Below are 25467 nucleotides of genomic sequence, written 5' to 3'. Positions count from 1 at the left end.
TATAAAACAAAAAAAAGTCTGAGATTAAATCTGGAAAATAAAACTCAGTTTTGAGATTATTAGAAATCCAGTAATTTGGTTCAATTAGCGAGGTTATTCATAGCTTCTCTTTCTTTCCTTTTTTTTATTATTAATGCGTTATCATTATAATGGATTCTACAATGTTCTCGCGCATTAATTGGCTATGAGTATTAAAATGAAAAACTCGACAATGGTCAGCCAGGTACGAGCCATTCGTTCATAATTTCCGGAACTGAGAGCTGATGCCTGGCACGCTGTGTGTGGTATTCCTAAAGTGAGAAGAACTTTATCTGAAGACGATGATGGTGTTGTTTCTGTGCAAACAGCTCGGCCTGCGATTGTCCGCAGTTGTCTTGCATCAGATTGTGAAGCTGTGTGAATTTGACGCGATTCGCGAAGCCATCGTCTTAGCCACAAGCTCAACCAGGCAATTTCACAATCACATTCCAATGGATTTCCGGAAACTTGTAAACCACCTGCAATAAAAAAAAAAATTAATATTAAGTACATCTTTTTTTTTTACAGCAAAAAATCTCTCGCCGAAAAGAGATGATGTGATTAGATGAAATTTTCACAATGGAAATAGAAATTTTATATCTATAACATTGAAAATCATCATTTTAATATTTATAATATCTAAATTATATCTCAATTATGCTTATAAAGTACTTTTTAGATTATAAGTTTATTTTTAAATTATTAATAGTTTTAAAATCAATTTTTTAAAATTAATTTATACAAACAAATCGAATTCAAATCGATAATATTCGTGATGATAAAATTTTGAATTTCTAAAAAAAATATTGTTATTAATTTTATTATTATTTTTAGTGTATATAATTCTAACGTATCATCAACATCTCATCAGTTTAGTAATTAAGAAACTTTTTTAGTGTAAGCTTTAAATTATCCAAGTGTCAGCAAGACGTTTTTGGTGATTATGTATAAAATGGACAATAACTATTTACCGATTAGATAGTTTACAAAGTGTAATACAAATTCGTTAAATTTTTAAATCCGAAAAATATTCAACAAAAAATATGTAAAAGATTTTTAATGAAATAAATAAATGTTGTATATAAAAAAAAATTTCGAAATAATTTACCAGCCACCATATTGGTTCCAACTGTCTCCCATGATAAATTTCCATAAATTACAGATGGACTTAATTCGTTGATATGATTATTTCGTAGATCGAGAGTGAGCTGTGATAAATGTTTGGTTAGTGATAAAAAAATATCAGACTGTAATCTACGAACGGAAGTGTCCTTAATTCTAAGAATCAGATCCCCTCCTTCAATAGATGAAAAGGCATCAGGCGAAATCATTTCAAGATTGTGGCCTGTAATTGTCAACTCTCGTAATTGTTTTGTAAAAGTATTGTGAATTTGATCCTTTAGATAATGTTCCATCATTTGTATTTCCACGGTTTTTAAAGGTAATCCCTGAAGAACATGACGAAGATGAAATTCTGCCACATCTGGCCAAGATTGGACTCTTAAATGTTTCAAATATTTCAAATTTCGTAAACAATCTTTCTCAACGTGTGTTGTTCTATTCAAATTTTTTAAATTTAACTTTTCCAAACGTGCTAATCCCACAAAGCTCTCTCTTGACAATTCCTATTAAAAAAAGAAAAAAATATTAAAACTAGTTTACAAATAAATATAATTTTTCTCACCTCTATTGGATTTCCCGATATGTCTAATTCTCTCAACAGTCCCAATCGAATTCCACTTATAGAAGTTAGAGAATTGTTGATCAACAATAAAGTTTTCAACGATCCTAAATCTTGAAAATTTTTATCTGATATACTTTTAATATGATTTAATGACAAATCAAGTGTACTTAACGTTGGTAATGGAAGAATTGGAACTTTTCTTAATCCACAATTTGCTAAATACAATTGTCTCAAATCAGGAAGATAATGAAATAATTCTTTAAAATTTGCCTGAAGACTATTTTGTGACATATTCAATGTTAAAAGTTTGCCTAATGAGACAAATGAATTATCAGGAAGAATGGTAATACGATTTTTTGCAAGATTCAACCATGTTAATTGTGAAATTGGAAAAACCATTGAATCCAAATGATCAATTAAATTATCCGCTAAATTTAAATGTCGAAGTGTATAGCCAACTTCTAAAAATGAAGGTGATGGTAAAACGGTGAATTTATTATTACTCATATCCAAAATTTCTAATCTTGTTGCTTCAAAAACATCACGAGATAATGAACGTAATTTATTGTGAGATAAATTTAAAACTCGTAATTTTTTTAAATAACGAAATTGTTCAGTGGAGAGTTGAAAAATTTGATTTATACTTAAATCTAATTCTTGAAGTGATTCAAGACCGTAAAAAGATTGTTTTCTCAATGTTTCAAGACGATTCTCACGAAGATTCAAAATCTCAAGTTGTTTCAAAGAAAAAACACCTAAAAAAAATAATACATTAAAAAAAATTTTTTTTTTTAATTATTCTTTTAAATAAACATTTACCTGCATCTAGAGACGTTATAAAATTATTTCTCACATCCAGTAATTTTAAATTTGGCATATTTTTGAAAACTTCAGCAGGAAAATGGGTAAAATTATTGAATCCAAGATCAAGTCGTGTCAAATTTTCCATTGGAAAAACAGAATTTATAATTGAAATTGCATTATATGAGGCATTTAGTGCAAATTCGGAATCTCCACTTTCAAAAATTGCATCCAAATCCAAAGAAGTTAATCTATTGAATTCGAGATGAAGAAATCGTAAACTGCTCAATCCACAAAATGAATATTTATCCATTTTTGATAATCTATTGTATGCCAGTGATATTGTCAAAAGTTTTGGACAATCTTCAACTGAATTGGCAGTAATATGTCGAATACGATTTCCAGATAAATCAATTGATCTTAATTCTGTAAAATTATGAAATGTAACATCAGGAATTGCTTCTATGAAGTTATATCCCAATTTAATGTCTCTTAATTCCGGATGAACGTCAGAGAGAAAAATCATTTCCGGCAAATAATGGAGCCTGAAGAAAAAAGAAATTTTTTTATTTCAAACAAATTAGAATAATTTACCTAATAATTATTAATTTTATTTACCTGTTAGATTCAAGATTAATATATCTCAATAAACGTAGAGAATAAAATGATGTTGGATCAATTGTATGAAAATTATTGTTATCTAAAACAAGCCACATTAGATTTACAAGTGGCCTAAGTGCCTTTTGTGGAAAAACATCAGTAGCAAATGCAAAGCTCAATTCCAATATTTCCAAATTTTCACCTATTCCCAAAAATGCATCAATTTCCAATTCCGTCAAATGATTAAATGAAAGGCTAAGTTCTTTCAATTTTTTTGCACCTTTAAATGTCTCTGCTTCCAATTTTGAAATAATATTATTCCTCAATAAAAGAATTTCCAAATTTTCTGCCCAATCAAAACTTCCAGGTTCAACTGTGGAAATTTTATTATATCCCAAATTCAAATGTAAAATATTTGTACATTTTGATAATGCAGTAACTGGTATCGAAGTAAGATGATTTGTTTGTAATGAAATTGCTTTCAAATTGTCAGCAAATTCAAGAAAACTATCATTTCTTACAATACTAATATCATTATTAGCTAGATATAAATATGAAAGTCTTCTTAAATTCATTATAGCCTCTGGAACTTCATTTATATCATTATTTTCAAGATTCAAATATTCCAAACTTTCTTCCAAGCCTCGAAATGCATTTTCATTAATTGTATGAATTCCATTGGAAGACAAATAAATTCTTTTCACCTCCATATATTGAAATATATCAGCAGGAAGATATTGAAGTTTATTATTAGCGAGATTAAAATCTTTAACAAATAGTGTACGATTTGGATAACCCATAAATTTCATAATTTCTATGGAATTCTCACTTACGTCGATTAATTCCAAATTTGAACTATGAAAATAGGGTAATTCCAGCGTTTTCATATCATTTCCTCCCAAATAGAGAAATGATAATTCTTTTAAAATTCTCACACTAGCTGGAAATGATTTCAATAAATTATTATTTAAACTTATTGTATGAATATTTGGAGGTAGTGATGATTCAATAATTTCTTCTAAATTATTGTTATCCAAATTTAGCCATACTAAAAATTCAAAATCTCCAAAACATCTTGGAATTTCTCTTATTGAATTGTCTCCAAAAAAAGCACTGGCTAAAGTATTTTTCACCATTCCCCAATCACCATCCAAAGATGTCAAATGATTGCTGTTTAAAAAGAAATTTATTTCAATAATTTTCTAAACTAGAATAAAAATTTTAATTTTTAGAATAAATTTTTCAATACCTGTGCATATTAAGCCAATTTAATTTTCTTAAATTATAAAGAGCTTTGAATGGAACCTCTTCCAGGGCATTGTAACTTAAGTCTAATGAACGAAGACTGTCGGACACTCCACTAAAATCAAAAAAAAATTATTTTCTTTTACAAATTTTCTTATTATGTAATTTTAATTTTCACAAAAAAACACACACTTACTGCAACGCTTTATCACCGATACTCATTAATTGACTGCTCATTAAACCAAGAGCTTCAACACTCGTTGAACTCGCTAATGCATCATTATCCAAAATTTGGATCCCTGAACCAACCACATCCAATTGTGCAATATAGCTTACAGAAACATCTAAAAATTTGATTAATATTATTACAAACATAATTATTATTTTAAAAAATACAAAAATTTGCAAATCATACCTGGAAATCTAGCAAATGGAACACCTAAACAATTTATGTCCATTTTTGTAAAATCTGAATCATCTTGAACCCAACATAGGCACATAGGATTAAAATCACAGGGTACATTGTGACTATTAAGAATGTTTACTTTCCAAATAAGAAAAAATAATATATAATGAATAGATTTCAGCCCCATCTGTAAATTTTTAAATTTTAATTAACAAATTTTCAATTTATTATAATCCAAGTAATTAATATGTAAATATAATATTTACAAAAAACATTGATTATCATATTTTACAATTGAAAAAAACAGTATTGTAAGAAAAAATAATTTTGATAAAATAAAAATAATTTTTTTTTTGAACGAATATTAATATTTTCATTGATAAAACGTAAATATCATATAATATATATTGATTAAAGTTCACTGACACTAGTTTTCATAATATTTATCTCAAAAATAAAAGGCGATTTAAATAAATCAATTTTCACAAACCTTTCTCAGGAGCTAATTTCAAAAATTATTCTTCCATTGCATTTTTGTTTGTAAAATTCAAGGTTGATTTAAACTGCATTTTAGCCATTTTTTTTTTATTCAATTCACATTTTTGCTCGTGTCGAAAATCACCCTTCAATGTTATCTGACAGAAATTTCCTTGTTAAAGGGGCGCATGTTCAACTTATCAAACAAAAAGCGCAAGCGCTTGACTCTTCATAATCTTCTATATAAAAGTTAAAATTTTTGAAAATTTCCTGAAAAAATTAAATTTAATTAATTAAAGATACAACTATTTTTTAAATTAAAACTAAAATATTTAAATTTGCAATTTTTCGAATAAAATTGTTATATAAATTAATTTCTAAATAAAATGTAATTGGTAATTTTAAAAAAAAACTTATTTTTAAATAGTCGAGATTACTTTTTTTAATGGTAATTATTAGTTTTTTTTTACAATATTTGTAAAATAAATAGTTAAATTGTTGTAAATTTTGTAAATGTACATTTTTCTCTAATTATAATACTTAAAAAAGCTCATCATTTTTGATAAAGGCACTGAAAAGACAGAAAAGGTTACTTGCAATAATTAAAATGCCAATAATTTTTTATTTTTTAAAATATGATGCTATTATATAGATAAAGACGTCGTTTTTTAAAAAAATATATTAACTTTTTTTACAATATGTATGCAAATGCCTTCTGAACTGTTTTTTCAATGTAGAATTGTGAAGAATATATTTTTTAAAATAATATTAAAATTTTTAAAAAATAATTTCATTTATTAATTAAAAAATGAAAAAAATTGCACTCTTGATTGGAATATTATCTGCATTTTCCATTGGTAATTTATAAACATCTTTTTACTATTAATAATAATGAAAATATTAATAGAATTCTTAATATATGATTTAAAAAGAATTATTTCTTTATTAAATTATATATTAATAGAATTCTTAATACATGATTTAAAAAGAATTATTTCTTTATTCAATTATAAAAATCCTTATTATATTTTTGAGAAAATTTTATTAAAATTCTGCTTTTAGTTTACAGTATCGATTTAAGAAAAAGTGTTCAAAAAACATTAGGATTTGAGCCTTTTATAAATAATTGGAGAAGTATATATTTCTCAATAAATGAAAATATTTAACCCCTTTCCTCTATAAGAATAATTGTTAAAATTTTATATTTTTTAGATGCCCTCGGAATTGGTTCTTATGAAAAAAGAAAAAATAATGGAAACAGTAGTCAAACAAATAAAATTAATAATATGTCAAAAGGTAATGATACAAAAAAACAAAATAATGACAACATGAATAATAATATAAATGATGTAAATAATGGAACAAATATTTTACAAAGTATTGATTCCACTGATTTGGAAAATAATGATGATTCGAAAAATGATACAGAAAATAGTAATATAGCTTCAAACAAAGATGAAAATAATAATAATAATAATAATAACAATAATGAAGGTGTTTTCGAAAAAGAATTTGATAAAAATGATACTGAAAGTGGTAATAGTGAATCCGAAAATAATGATAATGGAATGAATACCAATGATATTGTACATAATATCAATAATTTTGTAAATGATGACAATGAAGAAGTTAATGGACTAGAAAATAATATAAATAATACAGCAAGTGTTGACAATGATTTCGAATACGATATTAATAATAATAAAAATATTACAGAAAGTAATGATTCAGAATCTGATACAGATGAAAATAGTACTGGTACTAGTAAAAAAGATAATTCAGAAGACAAAATTGATAATGATACAAATATTATAGAAAATAATGATTCAGATTTTGATACAGACGAAAATATTAATAGTGATTCAGAAGAGAATGATGATAATACAAATATTATAGAAAATCGAACTGACAATACAAATGGTAATGAGAACGATGACAATGGAGAAACAAAAACAAAAAATGATCTAGGAAATGATACAACGAGTGATGACAAAAATTCAGAAGAAAATATTAATAATAATATAAATATTACAGAAAGTGGTGATTCAAATTTTGATACAGACGAAAATAGTACTGGTACTGGTATAAAAAATGATTCAGAAGAAAATATTAATAATAATGATACAAATATTAAAGAAAATAATGATTCAAATTCTGATACAGAAGAAAATATTAATAATGATAAAAATATTACAGAAATTGATGATTCAGATTCTGATACAGAAGAAAATAGTTCTGGTACTAGTACAAAAGATGATTCAAAAGACAATATTAATAATGATACAAATATTACAGAAAGTAATGATTCAGATTCTGATACAGAAGAAAATGATAAAAGTAATGAAGCAAATGGAATGAATGGTACCGAACACGATAATAATGCAACAGAAAATGACAATAAAAATACTAATACAATTACAAATATTGATTCAAAAGAAACGAATAGTAATTCATCAATTGATACAAATGGTGCAGAAAACAATGATAACATTGATGAAGAAATTGACGCTAATGGCAATATAATTTCAAATGATACAAATGATACAAATGATACAAATGATACAAATGATACAAATGGTAATGAAACCGATGACAATGAAGAAACAAAAGCGAGTGATAACAAAAATTCAGAAGACAATTTTAATAATGATACAAACAGCAATGATTTAGATTCTGATACAGAAGAAAATATTGCAGCAGGTGATAATTATGCTACGGGAGATGATGATAGTAATGCAATTGAAAATGGTAACGATGAAAATAGTACAAATAAATCTACCGATGGTAATTCGGCTGATACAACCGAAGAAGAAAATAATGGCAATAATGAAGAAATTGATAATACAGATGAGAATGATGATAATACAAATATAAAAAATCGCATCAATATTCCAGATACAAATGAGACAGAAAACAAAAGCAATAATGTAGCAAGCAGTACCGACGACATTGGAACTATTAATCAAGAAACAATTGGTAGCAATGATTCAGTAAACGATATCGACAATATTACTAATGATACAAGTGATAAAAATACCAATGATGCTGAAAACAATATTACTGAATCGGAAATTATTGCAAATGATACAGAAAATAGTACCAAAAATTTAGAAAACGTTACCAATGATGATAACAATAATTTAGAAAATGACGATGATGATATGAGTTCTAATAATTCAGTAACTGATACCAGTAATAGAGAAGATAAAAGTGATAAGAATTCCTCCAATCATATAAATAAAACTAATGGTCCAAATGATAAAATGCAACTCGATAAAAATGGAATACAATCTGAAGAGAAAAATCCTCAAATTGATGACGACTCAAAAAAAGAAATTGTTGGCAATCAAAATATAAATAATCAAGATAAAGATATTAATTCTTCCAATGAAAATAAAATATCCCATAAAAGAGAAAATTTTAAAATTGAAAACGAATCTCCACCAATGGTACCAAGTGACGGTACTTATGTGCCAATTGTTTTTAAAAAAGCCAAGAAAAAATGGTTCTTCAAAGGTGAGGCTTTAAAAGTAAAAGTTAAAAAAGTAAAACCTTCCAATAATGAAAAGGATATTCCAATTCAAATAAAGAAAGGACGCATAAATGATCCTTATAATTCACAAAAAACAAAACCAGGTCTATTTCGACGTTTTATAAATAAAATTAAAAGCTTTTTTGGATATAGAAATACAAATGAAATATCAACAGCTGAAAGTAATTTTAGCAATGATAATAATAAAACATCCAAACCAGGTCTATTTCGACGTTTTATAAATAGAATCAAACGTATTTTTGGATTTGGAAATAAAAAATCTGATCAAAATAATGTTTTTAATCCTAAAATTGAAGATAGTATTGTAAATATGTCAAACTCTAATGATAATTCAATTAAAGATGAAAAAAATCCAAAAGAATCTCGTCCAGGTCTATTCAGACGTTTTATAAACAGAATTAAAAGATTTTTTGGATTTGGAAAGAAAAAACAGGACTCGAAAAAATTGAAACCAGGTTTCTTTCGACGTTTCATAAATAGAATTAAACGTATTTTTGGATTTGGAAAGAATGACAAGAAGAAAAAATCAAATACTGTAAATGATTTAAATAATAATTCTAAAACTGAAAATAATACTGATGATAATAATTTAAATGATGAAATTGATTTAATTGATACTATTGTTGTCAAAGACGTGAGTAATGAAGATGAAGAACCAAAAAATCCTAACGATCTCATAAGAATGGATAAAGAAACATTAAAAAATGTTATTGAAAGAGAATTAAAGAAATTTAAAGATCAGCTTTTTTATGTTTATGATGACTTTGAGAATCCAATAGAATTAAATTTAGCAATGCCCGATTTAAATGCATTAAATTTAACAAAAGATTTAGATAAATCCACTGTACTTTTTCATCTTTTTACCAAAAATAATAAATCACATTACGATCCATTGGAAGTTGGAAATAATGAAATATTCAATGTTAGCCATTTTAGTCCATCAAGATCCACTGTTTTTATAACTCATGGATTTTTGTGCTCGAATAAAGGTGTATCTGTAACAATGATTAGAGACGGTAATTTAATTATCAAATTAATAATTATTAAATAATAATTAATAATTAATAAATAATATTTTATAATTCATAAATAATAATTAATAATTAATAATTTTAATTAATAATAAAATTTGTATTATTTTCCAACACAGCTTTTTTGAACACAAGAGACTTTAATGTAATTACTGTTGACTGGAGTAGAATTTCAAGAGAACCTTATGTAACAGCTCGACTTATGGTACCAGCTATAGGCAAATATATTGCAAAAATGATCAATTTTTTGGTCGAAAATCATAATATGAAAATTGATAAAACTATTTTAATTGGTCATTCCTTAGGTGCTCAGATTATGGGCTTTGCTGGTAAATTTAGTTCACAAAAAGTAAATCATACAATTGGTATGTGAATATAAAAATTAATTACTATTTCTGTGATAATAATTATTGACTATAAAATACAATCTACAATCAGTAAATTTTTTAATAACTAAAAATACTTGGATATAATTTCATAATTTATAAGAATAAAAAAAAAATTATTTTTCAATTTCTGAAGAAAAAAAATTTTTTTTTTATAGGATTAGATCCAGCGAGAATGTTATTCAGTATGGTTGACAATAATCAAAGAATATCAAGTGACGATGCAAATTATGTTGAAATTATACACACAAATGCTGGTGTATTAGGTTTTTCAACACCAACTGGCGATTATGATTTTTATCCAAATGGAGGAACTTTACAAAATGGATGCACCGTACCAGAATTATATGATGCATGCTCTCATAATCGTTCTTTTAAATATTTAGCTGAACAATTATTAAGATTAGGTCCCGAATATTATGCACTACAATGTGAATCATATGGAAAATTTTTAACTAAACAATGTACTGATAATAATATAACAATAATGGGTGAATTGGAACGTGTTCCAGCGGTAAAGGGAAAATATTTTCTTCAAACAAGAGCCAATTCACCTTATGGAATGGGGCCCAATTTTAGAAGACTTACACATTAATTATTTCCTTCCAAAAAAAAAAAAAAATAAAATTGTTTTTTTACTATTAAAAAAAATAGAATAAAAAATATTTAATATGGTGGAGGATGTTTGAATTTATATAAAAATTTAAACAGAAGATGTGAAAAAAATAATGCAATTAGAGAACTTTAGAAAAAAAAACATTTTTGTAAATTTTTTAATTATCTTTTGATGTTAATATTAATTTTCTGTAGTCTGTAATTATCAAGATTATAGTTGAATACATACATGTATTTTCTTGAGAAAATTCCTTTCTTTTTACGCAAACAAGAGACAGAAGTTTTTATAATTTATCAGATTCAATTAAACTTTTTCATTAATTTTATACAACAAACGAACAAAATTCTATTTTTCTCTTGAAATTCAATTTCGAAATGTCTCATAAAAAGAATGAATTTATTTTAATTTTTTATACTAATTTTTTTCTATGAAAAATATTTTTATTTCTTAATCAATATATTAAGAAAAAAAGATGTCATTTTCCCGACCTCACCAACATATGATAAATGTTAAATAATATAATGATACATCAGTTTTGCAGTCTTTGATTAAGATTTTAAAAATAAATTTTCCGATTAGCATGTAATTACATTAATAGATAAGAGACTCATGAAGCTCGGATGTTTATCGATTGATTTATAGATTTTCTATATTATATGTATTCATTTAATCAAGAGAACCACTATTAATTTAAAACAAAAATATAGAAACAGAGTTGACGTGCAATTGTTTCTTTTTTTTTACTGAATAATAACAATAACAGATAAATAATGTGTGTTATGGTCGTTAATTGTTAAAATAGGACATTATTTTATGAATATGTGAAAGGTCATTGTCAAGTTAAAATGTAAGTGCATATAATTCTTATACAAATAATATGGCACAGATAAGAGTCTTCTATTTAAATAAATTCATATTCACTATTGTTGTTAGTGTGTTACAAGAATTTCATAATTTTTCAAATTTTAAGGTTTTTAAATATAATAAAAATTTTTTAAATATAATTTTATATTAATATATAAATTACAATTTTATTTTACTTTATGGACTTAAATTTGAAATATTCAAATACTGACGCACAAAAAAGAATCTCAAAAAAAAAATTAAAAACAATTGTTTTCCTTTATCACAAAATAGAAAAAAATTCTCGTCGTGCATGACTATAAATAATGTAATATTTTTATTTTTATTTCAGTGAGAAAAAAAAAACTTATTTAATAGAAACGATTTCAAAAATTCAATTATAAATCGAAAATTACTACTTTTTATTACAAAAAAAAAAAAAAATGAGGACGAAGTTACTAGTATTCTTTTTAATAATTTGCGCATTAACTGTTGGTAAGTACATTTAACAACTTGTCATTAAAGAAAAATTATTTATGTATTATTTATGTAATTATTTATGAACCATTAATAACAATTTGTATATAAATCGTTTATTGTTCATTATTCAATTATATTATTTACAAATGGATAATTTAAATTATAGTTATTGAAAGTAGGCGTTATCGATATGGATATCGATATCGATATCGCAATAATAATCGTGGAAGAGGTTTTTTCTGGAAACTAAGACGTAATATTCAAAATATAAAATTTGTTAATTAATTTTTATAATTAATAATACAATTTTTAATTTTTTTTTTTATGTATATAGATGGATGGGGTTGGCGTTTTTGGAGAAATCCTTTTTCATATAGAAAAAAATCTATTAGTACAATTCCATCAACATCGAGTATAATGGGAATAGGTTCAAAGGGTATTAAAAAAATACAAGAAATAAATCCATTAAATGGAAGTGATTTAAATGGTATTCTTACATTGGATGGTATTAATAATGGTGGAGTAATGACATTTAATCCATTGGCACTTACCAAATTTCTCACAGAGCAAATCAATTATTTTAAGGATAAAATTCTTTTTATGTTTGATGATTTTGAAAAACCATTTAAACTCAAATTGGAAATACCAGATTTCAATTTACTCAATTTACGTCCAAATTTAAATGAAAAAGTTACTTTTTCATTGTTTGACAAAACAAATGGAAATAATAGTTTTGATATATTGAAAGTTGATGATGAGAATGAATTGAAGAAAAGTCGTTTTGATGCAAATCGACCAACGGTTTTTATAACTCATGGATTTATGACATCTGCCAATGGTACATCTGTAACACTTGTGAGAGACGGTAAAAATTTTAATATCAAAAATTTTTTTTTATCAAATAGAACAAAATTAGCATTTTCTATTTACAAAAGAAAAAGAGTACTTTCGAATTTAAAAAAAATGTTTTTATAAAATATTACATTCCAAATATATTTTATTAATAAAATATTTTTATATTTTTAATTATCATGATAATAAATTTCATAGTATAGTTTATTTTAATATTTATTAAAATGTCTAATTATTGAAAATTACAGTTTTTGAGGCTTATCTTTAAAACCTTGAAAATTAAACTGGTAATTGCCATTGTATACCTATAAATATTTTTTAAGGTTTTTCTTTTGGAAAAAAGCAATAACTAAAAATACTGAACTAATTAGTACTTTTTTTTTTTTTGCTAAAGCAAAAATTTTTTTTATTTAAATAAACTTTGGCTAATTTTTCTACATTTGATGACTCAAACAAAAAAATTAATTTGCTGCAATAAAAAAAAAATTATTTTTAATTACAGCTTATCTGAAAAAACGTGACTTTAATGTCATCACTGTCAATTGGAGTCCTCTATCAATTGGATCGTACACGATAGCAAGGCTAATGGTTATATCAGTTGGAAACCATTTGGGAAAATTGATCAACTTTTTATATAAACATGGAATGAATCCTAATACGACAATTTTAGTAGGTCATTCTTTAGGATCACATGTCATGGGATTTGCTGGTCAAACAGCAACACCTAATGTTAATCATACAATAGGTAAAAAAAAAAAATTTTTTTCAAAAAAATTCAACGAAAATTCACTAATATCTAATTTGTAAAATAAATTAAAATTTTTCGATTCATTATTTTTCATCTCATATATAATAATCTTGATTAATTATATCTGATTTGGAAATATTTTCCCATCAAGGATTGGATCCAGCGTGGCCTCTTTTTGTTGGTCTTGCCAATGGTCAAAGAATATCTGATGATGATGCTCATTATGTGGAAATAATACATACAAATGGAGGTTTATTGGGAACACCAACAGTGACTGGTGATTATGATTTTTATCCAAATGGTGGATCATTTCAAAATGGTTGCAGTGGTGAATATTTCACTGCATGTTCACATGGTCGTGCTTATAAATATTTAGCCGAACAAATTGAAGAAGAAGGTGAAAATTTTGTTGCACTTGAATGTGAATCATATAAAAAATTTAAAAATGGCGAATGTTTAAATAATAATAAAAGTAGAGCAATTATGGGAGCATTAGATACGACAAATGCAAAAAAAGGATCCTATTATCTCAATACAAATGAAAAAAAACCATTTGGTTTGGGTTTTAATTTTCTCAGAGGTTGATAGTGGAAAATTTTTGAATAATTTGCTGAAAAAAAAAAATAAAAATAAAATAAGGTTACAGTAATTTTATAAAAATTATATAATATACCCTGCAAATTGCTTCTGATTTTAAATCCTCAGGGGAACGAGTGGCTAATGCATCATTTGTCCTTCATTTGAAATCAAGTGATCGAATCTCGAATGAGTCAACTTATAAAAGAGTAATCCAAGAATGGATGCAAGATAATACCCTCAGGGTATATAACTCCCTCCCCCTAATAATAGTACAATAGTATTGAAAAATATGCAAAACTTTTCAATTGATAAAGAATACAAAAACTATCATATTTATTTATAATTTCAATATAATTTTATTAAATTATAAAAAAATACAATATATATTAATTATCAGATTTAGTTTTCAAAGCCTTTCTAAAAATTGCGGTTCTTAAAATCGACCTTCACGTCGTATTGGTTGGAAATTCATTAAATATGATGAATAAATTTGCATAAGATTTCGAAAACGAACATAATATATATATAAAAAGAATAAATATTTTATTTTCGGAAGTAATTTTTCAAGGCAAACTATTTTTTTTGTTTGATCTTTAAGAAAATTATTTAACAAATTAAAAATTCATTCTACTTTTTTTTAAATTGTTTATTATAATTATATCGAAGACACAATCGATCGTTTCGAAAAATCTTTCATTCATTGCCCTTCACATAACATATGTTAATTGCCTAAAATATTTGTGAAAGTCAGAAAACGATATTCATTATTAAATTCTTTTTTGCCAAAACAAATTTCATTCGATAAATAATTCAATTGAAAATTTTTTTTAATCATATCAGAATCTTCTGTTTTATTAATTAAAAAAATATGACGAGTTTTGAATTCTGAAAATCGAAATTAAAATTAAATTAAAAAAGATGGAAAAAAATTTTAATTATGGAAATAATTTTCTTTTTTTTTAATAATACGTTTCGATTGGATCGTCTATCTTGATTTCCACAAATTTAAAGTAATTATACCTTTTTTAGTGGATTCCTTGCGCAAGGCAGGTTTTTTTTTCTCCACATATTAAATTGTGGTGATACTATATAAAAATCGTTATTTACTTGAATTGGAAAAGGATAAAATTTGTAGTTAATTTCTCAATGAAATAATGACTCTTGGTTCGTCAGTTTCACGCGTAAGTCAGCACGCGTCCTCCGAAACGATCGAAAGTGACATGATCAACGCGTTTCGTGAAAGAAAGAGACACGATCAGGACGAAGAGGTCGATGCTGCTGTCAAAAAGTGAAAGGTTGCCTCGATCCTCACGCAATCTAAATTCCCTTTAGTTACAAACTGATCTCTTCCCCTTGAAGATCATATACCACCGTGGCCCATCGACGAGAGTAACAGTGGTCATTTTTTTTAAATATATTCTAATTTGTCCATGTAACGCAATAGTACCTTCAAAAAATTCAAACAAAGAAAATTAAAAACAAAAAATATAGACAAAAATAAAAAAGGAGAAAAAAATAATTTTTTTCAAACTATTAAAAAGATGAACCAAAAACAATTTTCCAAAAAAAAATTTTAAATAATTGTGCAAATGTGTGAAAGTTAGTGTGACATTGATGAGAGTGAAATTAGGAATTTTTAATTAATCAAAGAAGATTTGCAGACTTTTTTTTTCTCAAGTCTTCATATAAAATGTTGAATTTATAATAGAAATTAAATTAATTTTTTAATTTTAATAAAATTGAAAATCGAAAAATCAATGTACAAATGGCTTGTAACGATGATAAAGTGGCTGCAGAATGTGCAGAAGGGACGAAGAAAAACTGTATGATAAAGATGAGTTCAATGGAAGAAGAGTGTATGATTGAAAGAAGAAGAATTGCAACTCTTAAAGAAATCTCCAATGTTCTTCAAAATGAACAAACTCCCAGATATAATAGAGAGACTTTTAAAAAGCTCTTTCAAGAAGAGGTATTTTTAATTCAATTTTAAATTTATCTTTCAATTATTCTGCATAATATTCGAAGAAAATATAATAATAAAAAAAAAATAGTAAATATAATAAAAAATTTATAATATAAATTATTATAAATTATTATTTTTACTAAATATTTTCTAAAAATTTATTTAACCATATTGAATTAAATTTATTGAATCCATAATAAGGTTTAAACATAAATAAAAAAAAATTTTCACATTTTTGTATAAATTAAAAGCTAGTTCTTTAAAACTGAAAAAAAATTACTATTTAATCCATTCTATTATTATCAGCCTTATAGAAATTCTTAGGATTAACCTTTAATATTTACAAAAAAATTTACATTATAAAATGTAAAATTAAAAAGTAAAAAAATTCCAGCCCTATAAAATTTAATCCTACAATTTATAATCTATTTAAAGAATTTTATTTAATACATTCTCTATAGCTAAATTGCTGTCAATTGTCTTAAAAGTTGTAAAATTTATAAACAAAAAATTGTTTTTAAAAAAAAACGAAAATAAAAAATTTTTATATTCAACTTAGAAATATTCGCTTCAATGAAAAATGATAAAAAAAATCAATTTGCGTGAAATGGTGAAATTTTTTTTTTATTGTATTCAATTCTAAAGAAGAAGAAGAAGAAAACGAAAATCAGAATAATATTTACAATATCTTTTCGTTGTATCCGCATTCTTAACTTCGAAATGAAGGAATATTTTGTGTCGTAATTGTTTCTCTTCCGCTTTTAAAAAAAAATCATTAATTTTTATCAAGGTTAATTATCAGCGGGCCTTTTTATGACTTCAAAATTGCTCACGTTTCATAGAATTTAAATTATTATTTTACAATTAAAAAAAAAAAAAAATTGATGATAAATTTTTCTATTTCGCATTACAAATATAAAATTTTCACAAAGTTTAATTGAACAAAATTTTGAGCAATATGCAAATATGTTAACTTCGTTATAATATAGTTAAGAAAAATTATTTTAATAAAATATTTTAATAAACTATTGCAAATAAAATATTTTAATAAAATATTGCAAATAAATTATTAATTCAAACGTGTATTTTTTGATATATCATTGATTTGCTGAAGATGTTGCAAGGGAAATCAAGGTGCGATATCTATTCAGGGTATTTTCTTTAATCAAGGTGTTTTATTGCCCGAGGCCCAAGACCTTGTATTGCCTCGAGTATATTTTTTTATTTCAAATATAAAAAAGTGGGGAGAGAACCTCCAAGAAAACCAGACTTCATTTTAAATCTTTTTCTATTTTAATTAGCAAAAGTGATTGGAATAAACGTGTTGAGACTTTATGGTAGCTTCGAAATTCCGTGCACATGTATACAAGAATTACGTTTTTTTTTACATTTTTTTTTTTACACACAGAGAAGTAGCAGATAATTCTTGATTCTTGTCATTTGATCTAGATTCTGGATCAAACGTTTCTTTCTATATGTTAATGAAATCGCAAAGAGATATCTGATCCAATTTCATCGTCTCCATTGATTCCATAATAGAAAGATAATCGGAAAGAGAAAAAAATTTTATAATTTTCAATTAAAAAGAACAAATGATATTTTTTTGCCATTTTTTCTTCAAAATAAAAAAAATATTCCAATTTAAATAATAAACAATCGGAAAGAGAAAAAAAATTTCTAATTTTCGATTGAAAAGAACAAATGATATTTTTTTGCCATTTTTTTTTTCAAAATAAAAAAAATATTCCAATTTAAATAATAAACAATCGGAAAGAGAAAAAAAATTTCTAATTTTCAATTAAAAAGAACAAATGATATTTTTCTCTAAAATAAAAAAAAATCCAATTTAAATAATAAAAAAATCTTTTTCTCTTTACAAATATGATATTATTATATCTGACTTTAGACAATTATGTAAAAGCATTAACACACAAAAAGAATTTTGATGAGCTTTTATTTTCCCCTAAGAGAAGTATTTAATATTCAGTAACGCCTTAATTTTAAGCATTTAAATGTAACGCGTTTCTTTAAATCGGACTTTATCAACAACAAAAAAAATCTCATTAAAATGAGAGAGAAATGGGTAATAAAAATGTTACTGGTGCAATAATTTGGAAAGGCCGCCAAGTCATAAAATTTGCAACAGACGTTCCAAAAGTTCTCTGATAAAAGTGAGAACAGTAACTACACATGGATATTAAAAACACCAAGTTTGACTATACTTGTATGCATATATATGACATTGACCTGTTTCTCAATAAATATCGAGAGCAATAATAAACCGGATGTAAATTACAATATTATACACGTGTCTCGATATTTTTTTTAAGCCAAATTAAATAATATATACGTAATTAAATAGCAATGCTAAATATAATTTTTAATATAATATTTCCAACTTTAGATATTTTTGGGAAAATTATTCACCCTTTTTGATCAAAATCAAGATGAACAACTGAATCAAGATGAATGGATTCATTTCCTAAAAAGAAGACTTACGTGAGTTTATAATCAACGATTAAATAATATTTTTAATATTCAAAAAGAAAGTATTTTCAGACAAATGATTATTTTAAATGATTAAAAAATCATCAGTTGAAAAGAAAATTTTTGTTCTAAATTATCAAAAATTAATAATCCTTGAATGAATGAAATTAAATTTTTTAATATTAGTTTTCTTCATAAGTAAATAATTTTAGTACAATTCAAAGTCAAATACAAAATATTGTAAAATAAATTAATTTTATATTTTTATTAGTTAAATAAAAAATTGTCTTTTATATGTCATTATGATTTGGAAATAATAGAGAAATAAAAATATTGATTTTTATCTATTTACTCATTTATTCGAGGGGTCATTTATCTTTATTCATTCATCATCATTAATAGTAATTACTGAATTGTTTATTTCAGAAATGATAAACAAAATGAGATGGTCGATCAAATTGAAAGTGTCGCATATGCATTAATTGGAGATAGGCCTGTAACTCCCACGGCTTTTTGTCAAATATTTCAAACAAAAGGGGTAATTAATTTCTATTGGTGATATAGAAATTATGTTTTAAATAATTTTTTTTTTTTATTTATTTACAATTTTATTGTCAGGTGGTCGACAAATTATTTCGACTGATCGATCAAGAAAATATTGGCAATGTAACGATACAACAAATTATGGAATTACTTTCAAATGTTAGCAGTACGAGGTACCATTGAGAAAGAAGATAAAAAAAATATATAACACCCTTTTTTCTAAATCGCATTTTTCTTTTAATCTAGTTCACCTCTTTGCATTGATCCGAGGAATCTTGTTTGGTTGGAAACTTTATTCAAAGAAACTGTTGGCCATGAACGAGAAATTCGTCGAGAAGAATTTAAAAAAATTATGGTGTCTAAAAATGTAAGATACTTTTTTAAATGGAAAATTCTTGTGCTCGCACTGAAAGTATAATTAAGTATAATATTTTGAATGTGTTTAATTACGTGGTTTGGAATTTTAATTTAGAGACTACGAGAATTTGACAAATTAATTATTATTTTTAATGAGCTGATTTTTAATTCAAGGACAAAAAAAAAACTTTCCGTTTGTTCTTTTACAGCCATTCTTCACGGAAAGGGTCTTTCAAATTTTTGATACCGATAATTCTGGTTCGATATCCTTACAAGAATTTCTTGATGCGATAAACCAGTTCGCCGGAAAAACGCCAGATGACAAAATCAGATTTCTATTTAAGGTGTATGACATCGATGGTGAGCTATTTTAAAGCGTCCATAAACGAGATCAAGTAATGAGAAATTACAATTAATACCAAACTATTCGCACATAAATGGGGATCACTTATTGACTGATCTAGAAAAAAATAAAAATTCTATCTGAAATAACAATTTGCTAACAAAAAAATAACCTAAGTTGATTTCATTTTTTTTTTTTTTTTTAATAAAATATTTCAAAAAAAAATTTTGATTTATAATAATTGAAAATGATTGAGAAATTGATTTTCATTAAAAAGGGGACGGTCTGATTCAGCTTCGAGAATTGGAGGATGTCATGAGAGCTTGCATGGAAGAAAATGGAATGAAATTTAGTGATGAACAAATTACAGACTTGACTATGGCACTATTTGAAGATTCTGATCAAGGAAATCGCGGTGCAATTACATTTGAAGCATTAAAAATGCAACTTGAAAAACATGATGGACTTCTGGAAAATCTATCCATTAGGTAGGAATCTATAATTTGAAAATTATTTTTTCAGAAGAATTTAATTAAAATGAAATTTAATTAACAGCATAGACAGATGGATGGTGCCTCCAAAACCAGAGCCAAAGAGAAAATCCTTTTTAGCATTTCTATTATCTTTACGTCCATATCAATTGACAAAACCTTACATCAAAAATAATTATGTATACATTGCATTTCTGTCACTTTTTATATTGATAAATTCTATTTTATTTTTCTCGAAACTTGTTGAATATAAGGATAAAAATGGTTTTGTTATGTTTGCCCGAGCTTGCGGTGAGTATTATTATAAATACTATTTATCTAATTAGCATTTAGGCTTTAAAGAAATATTTTTTTAACGTGAAATTTTTCCTTAGGTCAATGTTTGAATTTTAATTTTACATTTAGTTTAATTTTAATGCTCCGACAATCCATTACATTTCTACGAACACATGGATTCAATTCAATACTTCCATTGGATCATCATATATATCTCCATAAAGTAACTGGAATATTTATTGTGATTTTTAGCTTTATTCATGCTTTAATGCATATTCTTAATTATGGTAAGAAGCAATAACAAAAAAAATTGAAATTAATTTTTATATTAAAATTTGTGTTAAAAAAAAAATTATATTCTCTAGGTATAATGGTGGTAAATGATGAGCAATTAAACAGTTCCAATTATACAATGACAGAATGGCTTTTAACAACTCGACCGAAATTATATGGGCTGATACCAGGAGCAGCAAATCCAACTGGTTTAATTATACTTGTTCTTTTAATTATTTTAGCTGTTTGCTCAATGCCTTTTGTTAGAAGAGGAGGTTGTTTTGAGGCAAGTTTTAATTAATTAGCCATAATTACTTCTTTGAATCAAATCAAAAGTAATTCAATTTATCTCAAAAAATTTGTTCTTTTATAAAATCAAATTATTTAAAATTAAATTATTAATTAATTGAAATTTTAAATTATCGATTTTTGTAGATATTTTACTGGACACATTTATTGTACATACCTATATGGTTTTTGACAATTTTCCATGCGCCGAATTTTTGGAAATGGATGTTTATTCCAGGTGCCATTTATCTTATGGAAAGAATTCATCGTTTTATGTGGTTGCGATCTCAACGTGGTAGAACGTACATTAGCTCTGGTCTTCTTTTACCTTCAAAAGTCACTCACCTAGTCATTAAAAGACCACCTCATCTTGATTTTCATCCTGGAGATTATGTTTTTGTTAATATTCCTGTGATTGCAAAATATGAATGGCATCCATTCACTATTAGCAGTGCACCAGAGCAAGAAGGTAAATTTATGAATCTAAAAATAAAAATAAAGTTAAAACATAAAAATTTTATTTAATTATCTATTAGATTACATGTGGCTTCATATTAGAGCAGTGGGCGAATGGACAAGTAGATTGTATTCTTATTTTGAAAGAGAACAATTCAAACTACATCGAGGAGGTGTTATACCTGATGGATGCAATAATGGAAGAAAACTTTCGTAAGATTTTATTTTTAATAATATTGAAATTTAATTGTTTATTTCTAATTAATTCTTTTTTTTCAACATAGCTATCAAAATGTTATGACAAAAAGAGCGGCTCTTAGCGATAAGCAATTTTCTCTAGATTCATTAGATGATTCTCGAGGACATGATAATCCAATTTTTACAACGGATGAAAGTAAAACATCAAATTCAATAATTAATTCGCCTGTAACGTTATCTTCATCAACAGAAAGTATGGAAAAATAAATAATTTAAATTCTTAGCGAAAAATAAAAAAATTATTATAACGAGAATTTAAGTTTGTAATTAATTTCAGTAAATATTTAAAATTTATATATATATTAAAATCTTTTCTTTATTAATCACTAATTATAATTCTCAATTAACATTTTTTTTTATCAGGCACTTTGGAGAAAACGTCACGTGAGCGAAAATTGCATCAATTGATGCATATCAATAAAATGCCCCTTGAAAAATCACATTCTGTGCCTGATATGCAAATCAAGATCAAGAAACGAGCACGACTTATGGCGTAAGTTCGATTTCTCATTAAATCTGGATCAATTTGATCAATTTAATAAAAGTCTAATTTATTGAATCGATCCATTTATTTCGCACGAGACTGTTTCATTATTAATTTATAATTGGTTAGTTAATTAAAATAAAATTTAATTAATATATTAATAATACAAGATTCTACTTGTGTTAATTATTTTAGTAATTAATTATACTCGATAACAGATCATAAAATTTAATTAACAGTTATTATTCAATAATTAACATAAATTTTTATTAGCCAAAATTTACTATTACATATACCAATATAATAAAAATTTAATTTATTAAAACATAAAGCAAAAAAAAAAAAATTTAATTTTTTGTTGCAATTTAGACTTCGCGATTATATGAGATCTGAATCGGAGAAAAGTTTCGACGAATGTAAAATTCGTCGAGCACGACTCAAATCATTGGGTATAGCCTATTCGAGTCCACAAAATAAATCACTTGCACAAAGTTTTCGTTATATGAGAACAAAACCAACAATAATTGCATTTAAAACACCAAGTTTGGAAAGTTGTGATGACGATGACAATTTCCTTGTAAATGAATGTAAGTAATTTAAAGAATATATATATATATATATATAAAATAATTTTCAAATAATTTCAAATAATAAAAATAATGTTTTATCTAAGAAAAGAATTTTTAGAAATTGTTTTTTTTAAGCTTCCCCTAATGCCCAGTCAAATGAAGGAATTATCAATTCCAAAGAAATACCGGAAATAGCTGCAGAAGAAGGTCGAGTTGCAAAATCTCCGGATAAAGAAATTAGACGAAAAACATTGCAGGATATAAATTATGAAGAATTAGCTTGTCAATCATCTATTACTTATCCTGTTGGAAAACCACTTGATGTAAGAGATTGTTTCGAATTTTTTTTTTAGTATTTGCAAATTTAAATTATGGATATTTTATTTAAATTAAGTTCGATTTAAATAGATAAAAAAAAATTCCATTTTGTCAGATATATTATTTTATTTTTTTTTATAGATATACCTTGATGGTCCATATGGAGCACCTTCCAGTCATATATTCCAGGCACAGCATGCGGTGTTGATAGGAGCCGGTATTGGCGTCACTCCATTCGCTTCAATTCTTCAATCAATTATGCATAGATACTGGAAAGTCAGGCACACGTGTCCAAAATGCTCCTTTTCCTGGGCCAACGAAATACCGCCTACGGTCATGCACCTGCGAAAGGTAATGATATATAAATTTTTCGTATATTAAATTATTTAATGACTAACTATAAAAATTGATGTTATTTATCTCATGATATTCATAAATTATATTTATAAAAATTAAAATTTTCCTTAAATATTTCAAAGGAAAAAAAATTTCTAAATTAAAATTAGCAAAAGGAAATAAATTTTTTACTATTCCAAAAAAAATAGAATAAATTTCTAAACTAAAATGTAATATAAATAATTCAAGATGCTTGCTGGCAATAAATATTCTCGAAAGTTTACTTCAATTAAGTGTTTTCTTAACGTGACAAGTTTCCAATTTCTTGTGATTTTTACACAAGGTCAACGTCATATTGCGTTAGAGTTAATTCCTTTTATTTTGCTGAAAGGTGGATTTCTTTTGGATAAATCGAGATCAACGATCGTTTGAATGGTTTGTTAACTTGCTCTCACAACTTGAAATAGAGCAAGCCGAACTTGGAGCTACTATGGAACGATTCCTTGAAATGCACATGTACATTACAAGTGCATTACAGAAAAATGATATGAAAGCAATTGGTCTTCAACTTGCCATGGATCTTTTACATGAAAAAGTAAGCATCATTTTATAATTCAAAATAGAAAAAAAAATTGTATAATTTATTTTTCGTGTCATTTTAAAATAATAATTTAATAAAAAAAAAACATTATTTCTCCAAAAAAAGTACTTTTTGTCACACTATTCTTTTTTTTTGTCTGTACATAATCTCTCACCTCGTTAATTCTTATTAAATCCAGGAAAAAAGGGATCTCATTACTGGATTGAAGACTAGGACCAATGCGGGGCGTCCAAACTGGGACAAGGTCTTCAAACAGCTCCAGGAACGAAAAAAAGGAAAGGTGACGGTATTTTATTGTGGTCCACCGCAGCTAGCAAGAATGTTGAGGTACAAGTGTGATCAATTTGGTTTTAGTTTTCGAAAAGAATCCTTCTAAGAGAAACATAAAACCGCTATAAAAATTAAAGCAAAAAAATATTCTGTAATTTTCTGATAAGTTGTTAATTCTATAAACATTAATATCATCCATGAAAATATAACAAAAATCAATATCGTAAATTAACAAACTCTTGTTACCAAATTTTCACACCTAATCAAAAATAAAATTTAATTAAGATTACATATTTTCAATTATATAGATGTAGGGATTTTTTTTTTTTTACTTTTAAACTTAAACTATTTCTCAATTAAAATATTTTTTAATATTAATTGTAAATATCGTTTCATTTATCAATTACATCTATGATTATTAACAACAAATTTATTTTATTTTCCACAAGTATTATTTGTATTTTGTAAAAGTTTGATTGTAATTATAAATTTTACTTTGTAAGGGTACATTTTTGTTAAGTAGCAATTTTTATAATGTAAATTGAAAATTTAGTATTTTAAATAAGCTTTTGTAAACAAAATGTATTTTATAATAAACATAATTACAAAAGCAATCGATACCAGTATTATTTAATTTTATTTGTAACTCTTGAAATTTCGTGAATTAACCAGAGTACAATTAAAAAAGCAAGTATATCAATTTGACGATCTGTCATAATAAAAAGAAAATTTTAAAATAACTTATCGATTTTGATGTTTAAACAAAATTAAGAAAGCAGTGAATACTGCTTCAAATTTTGTAACATTCATTTTTTTTTTTTTTTTATTTGAAAAA

At 25.3% G+C, this 25467-nt stretch overlaps 4 protein-coding genes and 2 long non-coding RNA genes across 8 annotated transcripts; 3 read left to right on the top strand and 3 right to left on the bottom strand.

Annotated features, from left to right (window-relative positions):
* Positions 1-104: 104 nt before the first annotated feature.
* LOC127288154 (chaoptin) lies at positions 105-5491 on the bottom strand. The gene is made up of 9 exons (XM_051315450.1): positions 5245-5491; positions 4764-4941; positions 4545-4692; positions 4353-4463; positions 3122-4273; positions 2522-3048; positions 1703-2457; positions 1127-1643; positions 105-497 (listed from the first exon to the last, which is right to left on the bottom strand). The coding sequence occupies exons 2-9, from the start codon at positions 4939-4941 to the stop codon at positions 175-177; spliced, it is 3711 nt and encodes a 1236-aa protein (XP_051171407.1). The 5' UTR covers positions 5245-5491; the 3' UTR covers positions 105-174.
* A 1068-nt stretch (positions 5492-6559) lies between these two features.
* LOC127288243 (putative uncharacterized protein DDB_G0282133) lies at positions 6560-10922 on the top strand. The gene is made up of 7 exons (XM_051315599.1): positions 6560-6665; positions 6741-7214; positions 7266-7313; positions 7428-7592; positions 7668-9800; positions 9935-10180; positions 10360-10922. Exons 1-7 carry the CDS (start codon positions 6560-6562, stop codon positions 10794-10796), a joined length of 3609 nt encoding a protein of 1202 aa, XP_051171556.1. The 3' UTR covers positions 10797-10922.
* A 487-nt stretch (positions 10923-11409) lies between these two features.
* Positions 11410-14389, top strand: LOC127288158 (phospholipase A1 VesT1.02-like). Of its 3 annotated transcripts, none has more exons than XM_051315455.1 (6): positions 11410-11664; positions 12013-12155; positions 12307-12393; positions 12475-13005; positions 13495-13737; positions 13892-14389. In XM_051315455.1, the coding sequence occupies exons 2-6, from the start codon at positions 12104-12106 to the stop codon at positions 14323-14325; spliced, it is 1347 nt and encodes a 448-aa protein (XP_051171412.1). In that variant the 5' UTR covers positions 11410-11664; positions 12013-12103; the 3' UTR covers positions 14326-14389. The 3 variants fall into 3 exon arrangements, with proteins under 3 accessions (XP_051171412.1, XP_051171415.1, XP_051171414.1); XM_051315457.1 differs by lacking the exon at positions 11410-11664 and adding an exon at positions 11718-11787; XM_051315458.1 differs by lacking the exon at positions 12307-12393.
* Positions 14390-15322: 933 nt separating this feature from the next.
* Positions 15323-25015, top strand: LOC127288155 (NADPH oxidase 5). The gene is made up of 19 exons (XM_051315451.1): positions 15323-16288; positions 18687-18781; positions 19196-19307; positions 19388-19485; positions 19559-19679; positions 19879-20029; positions 20290-20500; positions 20568-20794; positions 20878-21066; positions 21145-21338; positions 21488-21809; positions 21877-22009; positions 22081-22247; positions 22418-22547; positions 22908-23125; positions 23243-23430; positions 23567-23776; positions 24153-24356; positions 24541-25015. The coding sequence occupies exons 1-19, from the start codon at positions 16085-16087 to the stop codon at positions 24736-24738; spliced, it is 3372 nt and encodes a 1123-aa protein (XP_051171408.1). The 5' UTR covers positions 15323-16084; the 3' UTR covers positions 24739-25015.
* On the bottom strand, positions 21676-24172 carry LOC127288161 (uncharacterized). The gene is made up of 3 exons (XR_007843993.1): positions 24046-24172; positions 23573-23767; positions 21676-21823 (listed from the first exon to the last, which is right to left on the bottom strand). It is a non-coding gene; the product is annotated as an uncharacterized LOC127288161 (long non-coding RNA).
* LOC127288162 (uncharacterized) lies at positions 24201-25395 on the bottom strand. The gene is made up of 3 exons (XR_007843994.1): positions 25254-25395; positions 24517-24734; positions 24201-24341 (listed from the first exon to the last, which is right to left on the bottom strand). It is a non-coding gene; the product is annotated as an uncharacterized LOC127288162 (long non-coding RNA).
* Between the last annotated feature and the right edge of the window lie 72 nt (positions 25396-25467).

Source organism: Leptopilina boulardi, unplaced genomic scaffold, assembly GCF_019393585.1.
Source record: "Leptopilina boulardi isolate dan_hultmark-lab unplaced genomic scaffold, ZJU_Lbou_2.1 LbouV2_38, whole genome shotgun sequence".
NCBI classification, from domain to species: Eukaryota; Metazoa; Arthropoda; class Insecta; order Hymenoptera; family Figitidae; genus Leptopilina; species Leptopilina boulardi.
Note: the sequence above shows the minus strand (reverse complement) of the source record. Positions and strands in the feature narration are given on the sequence as shown.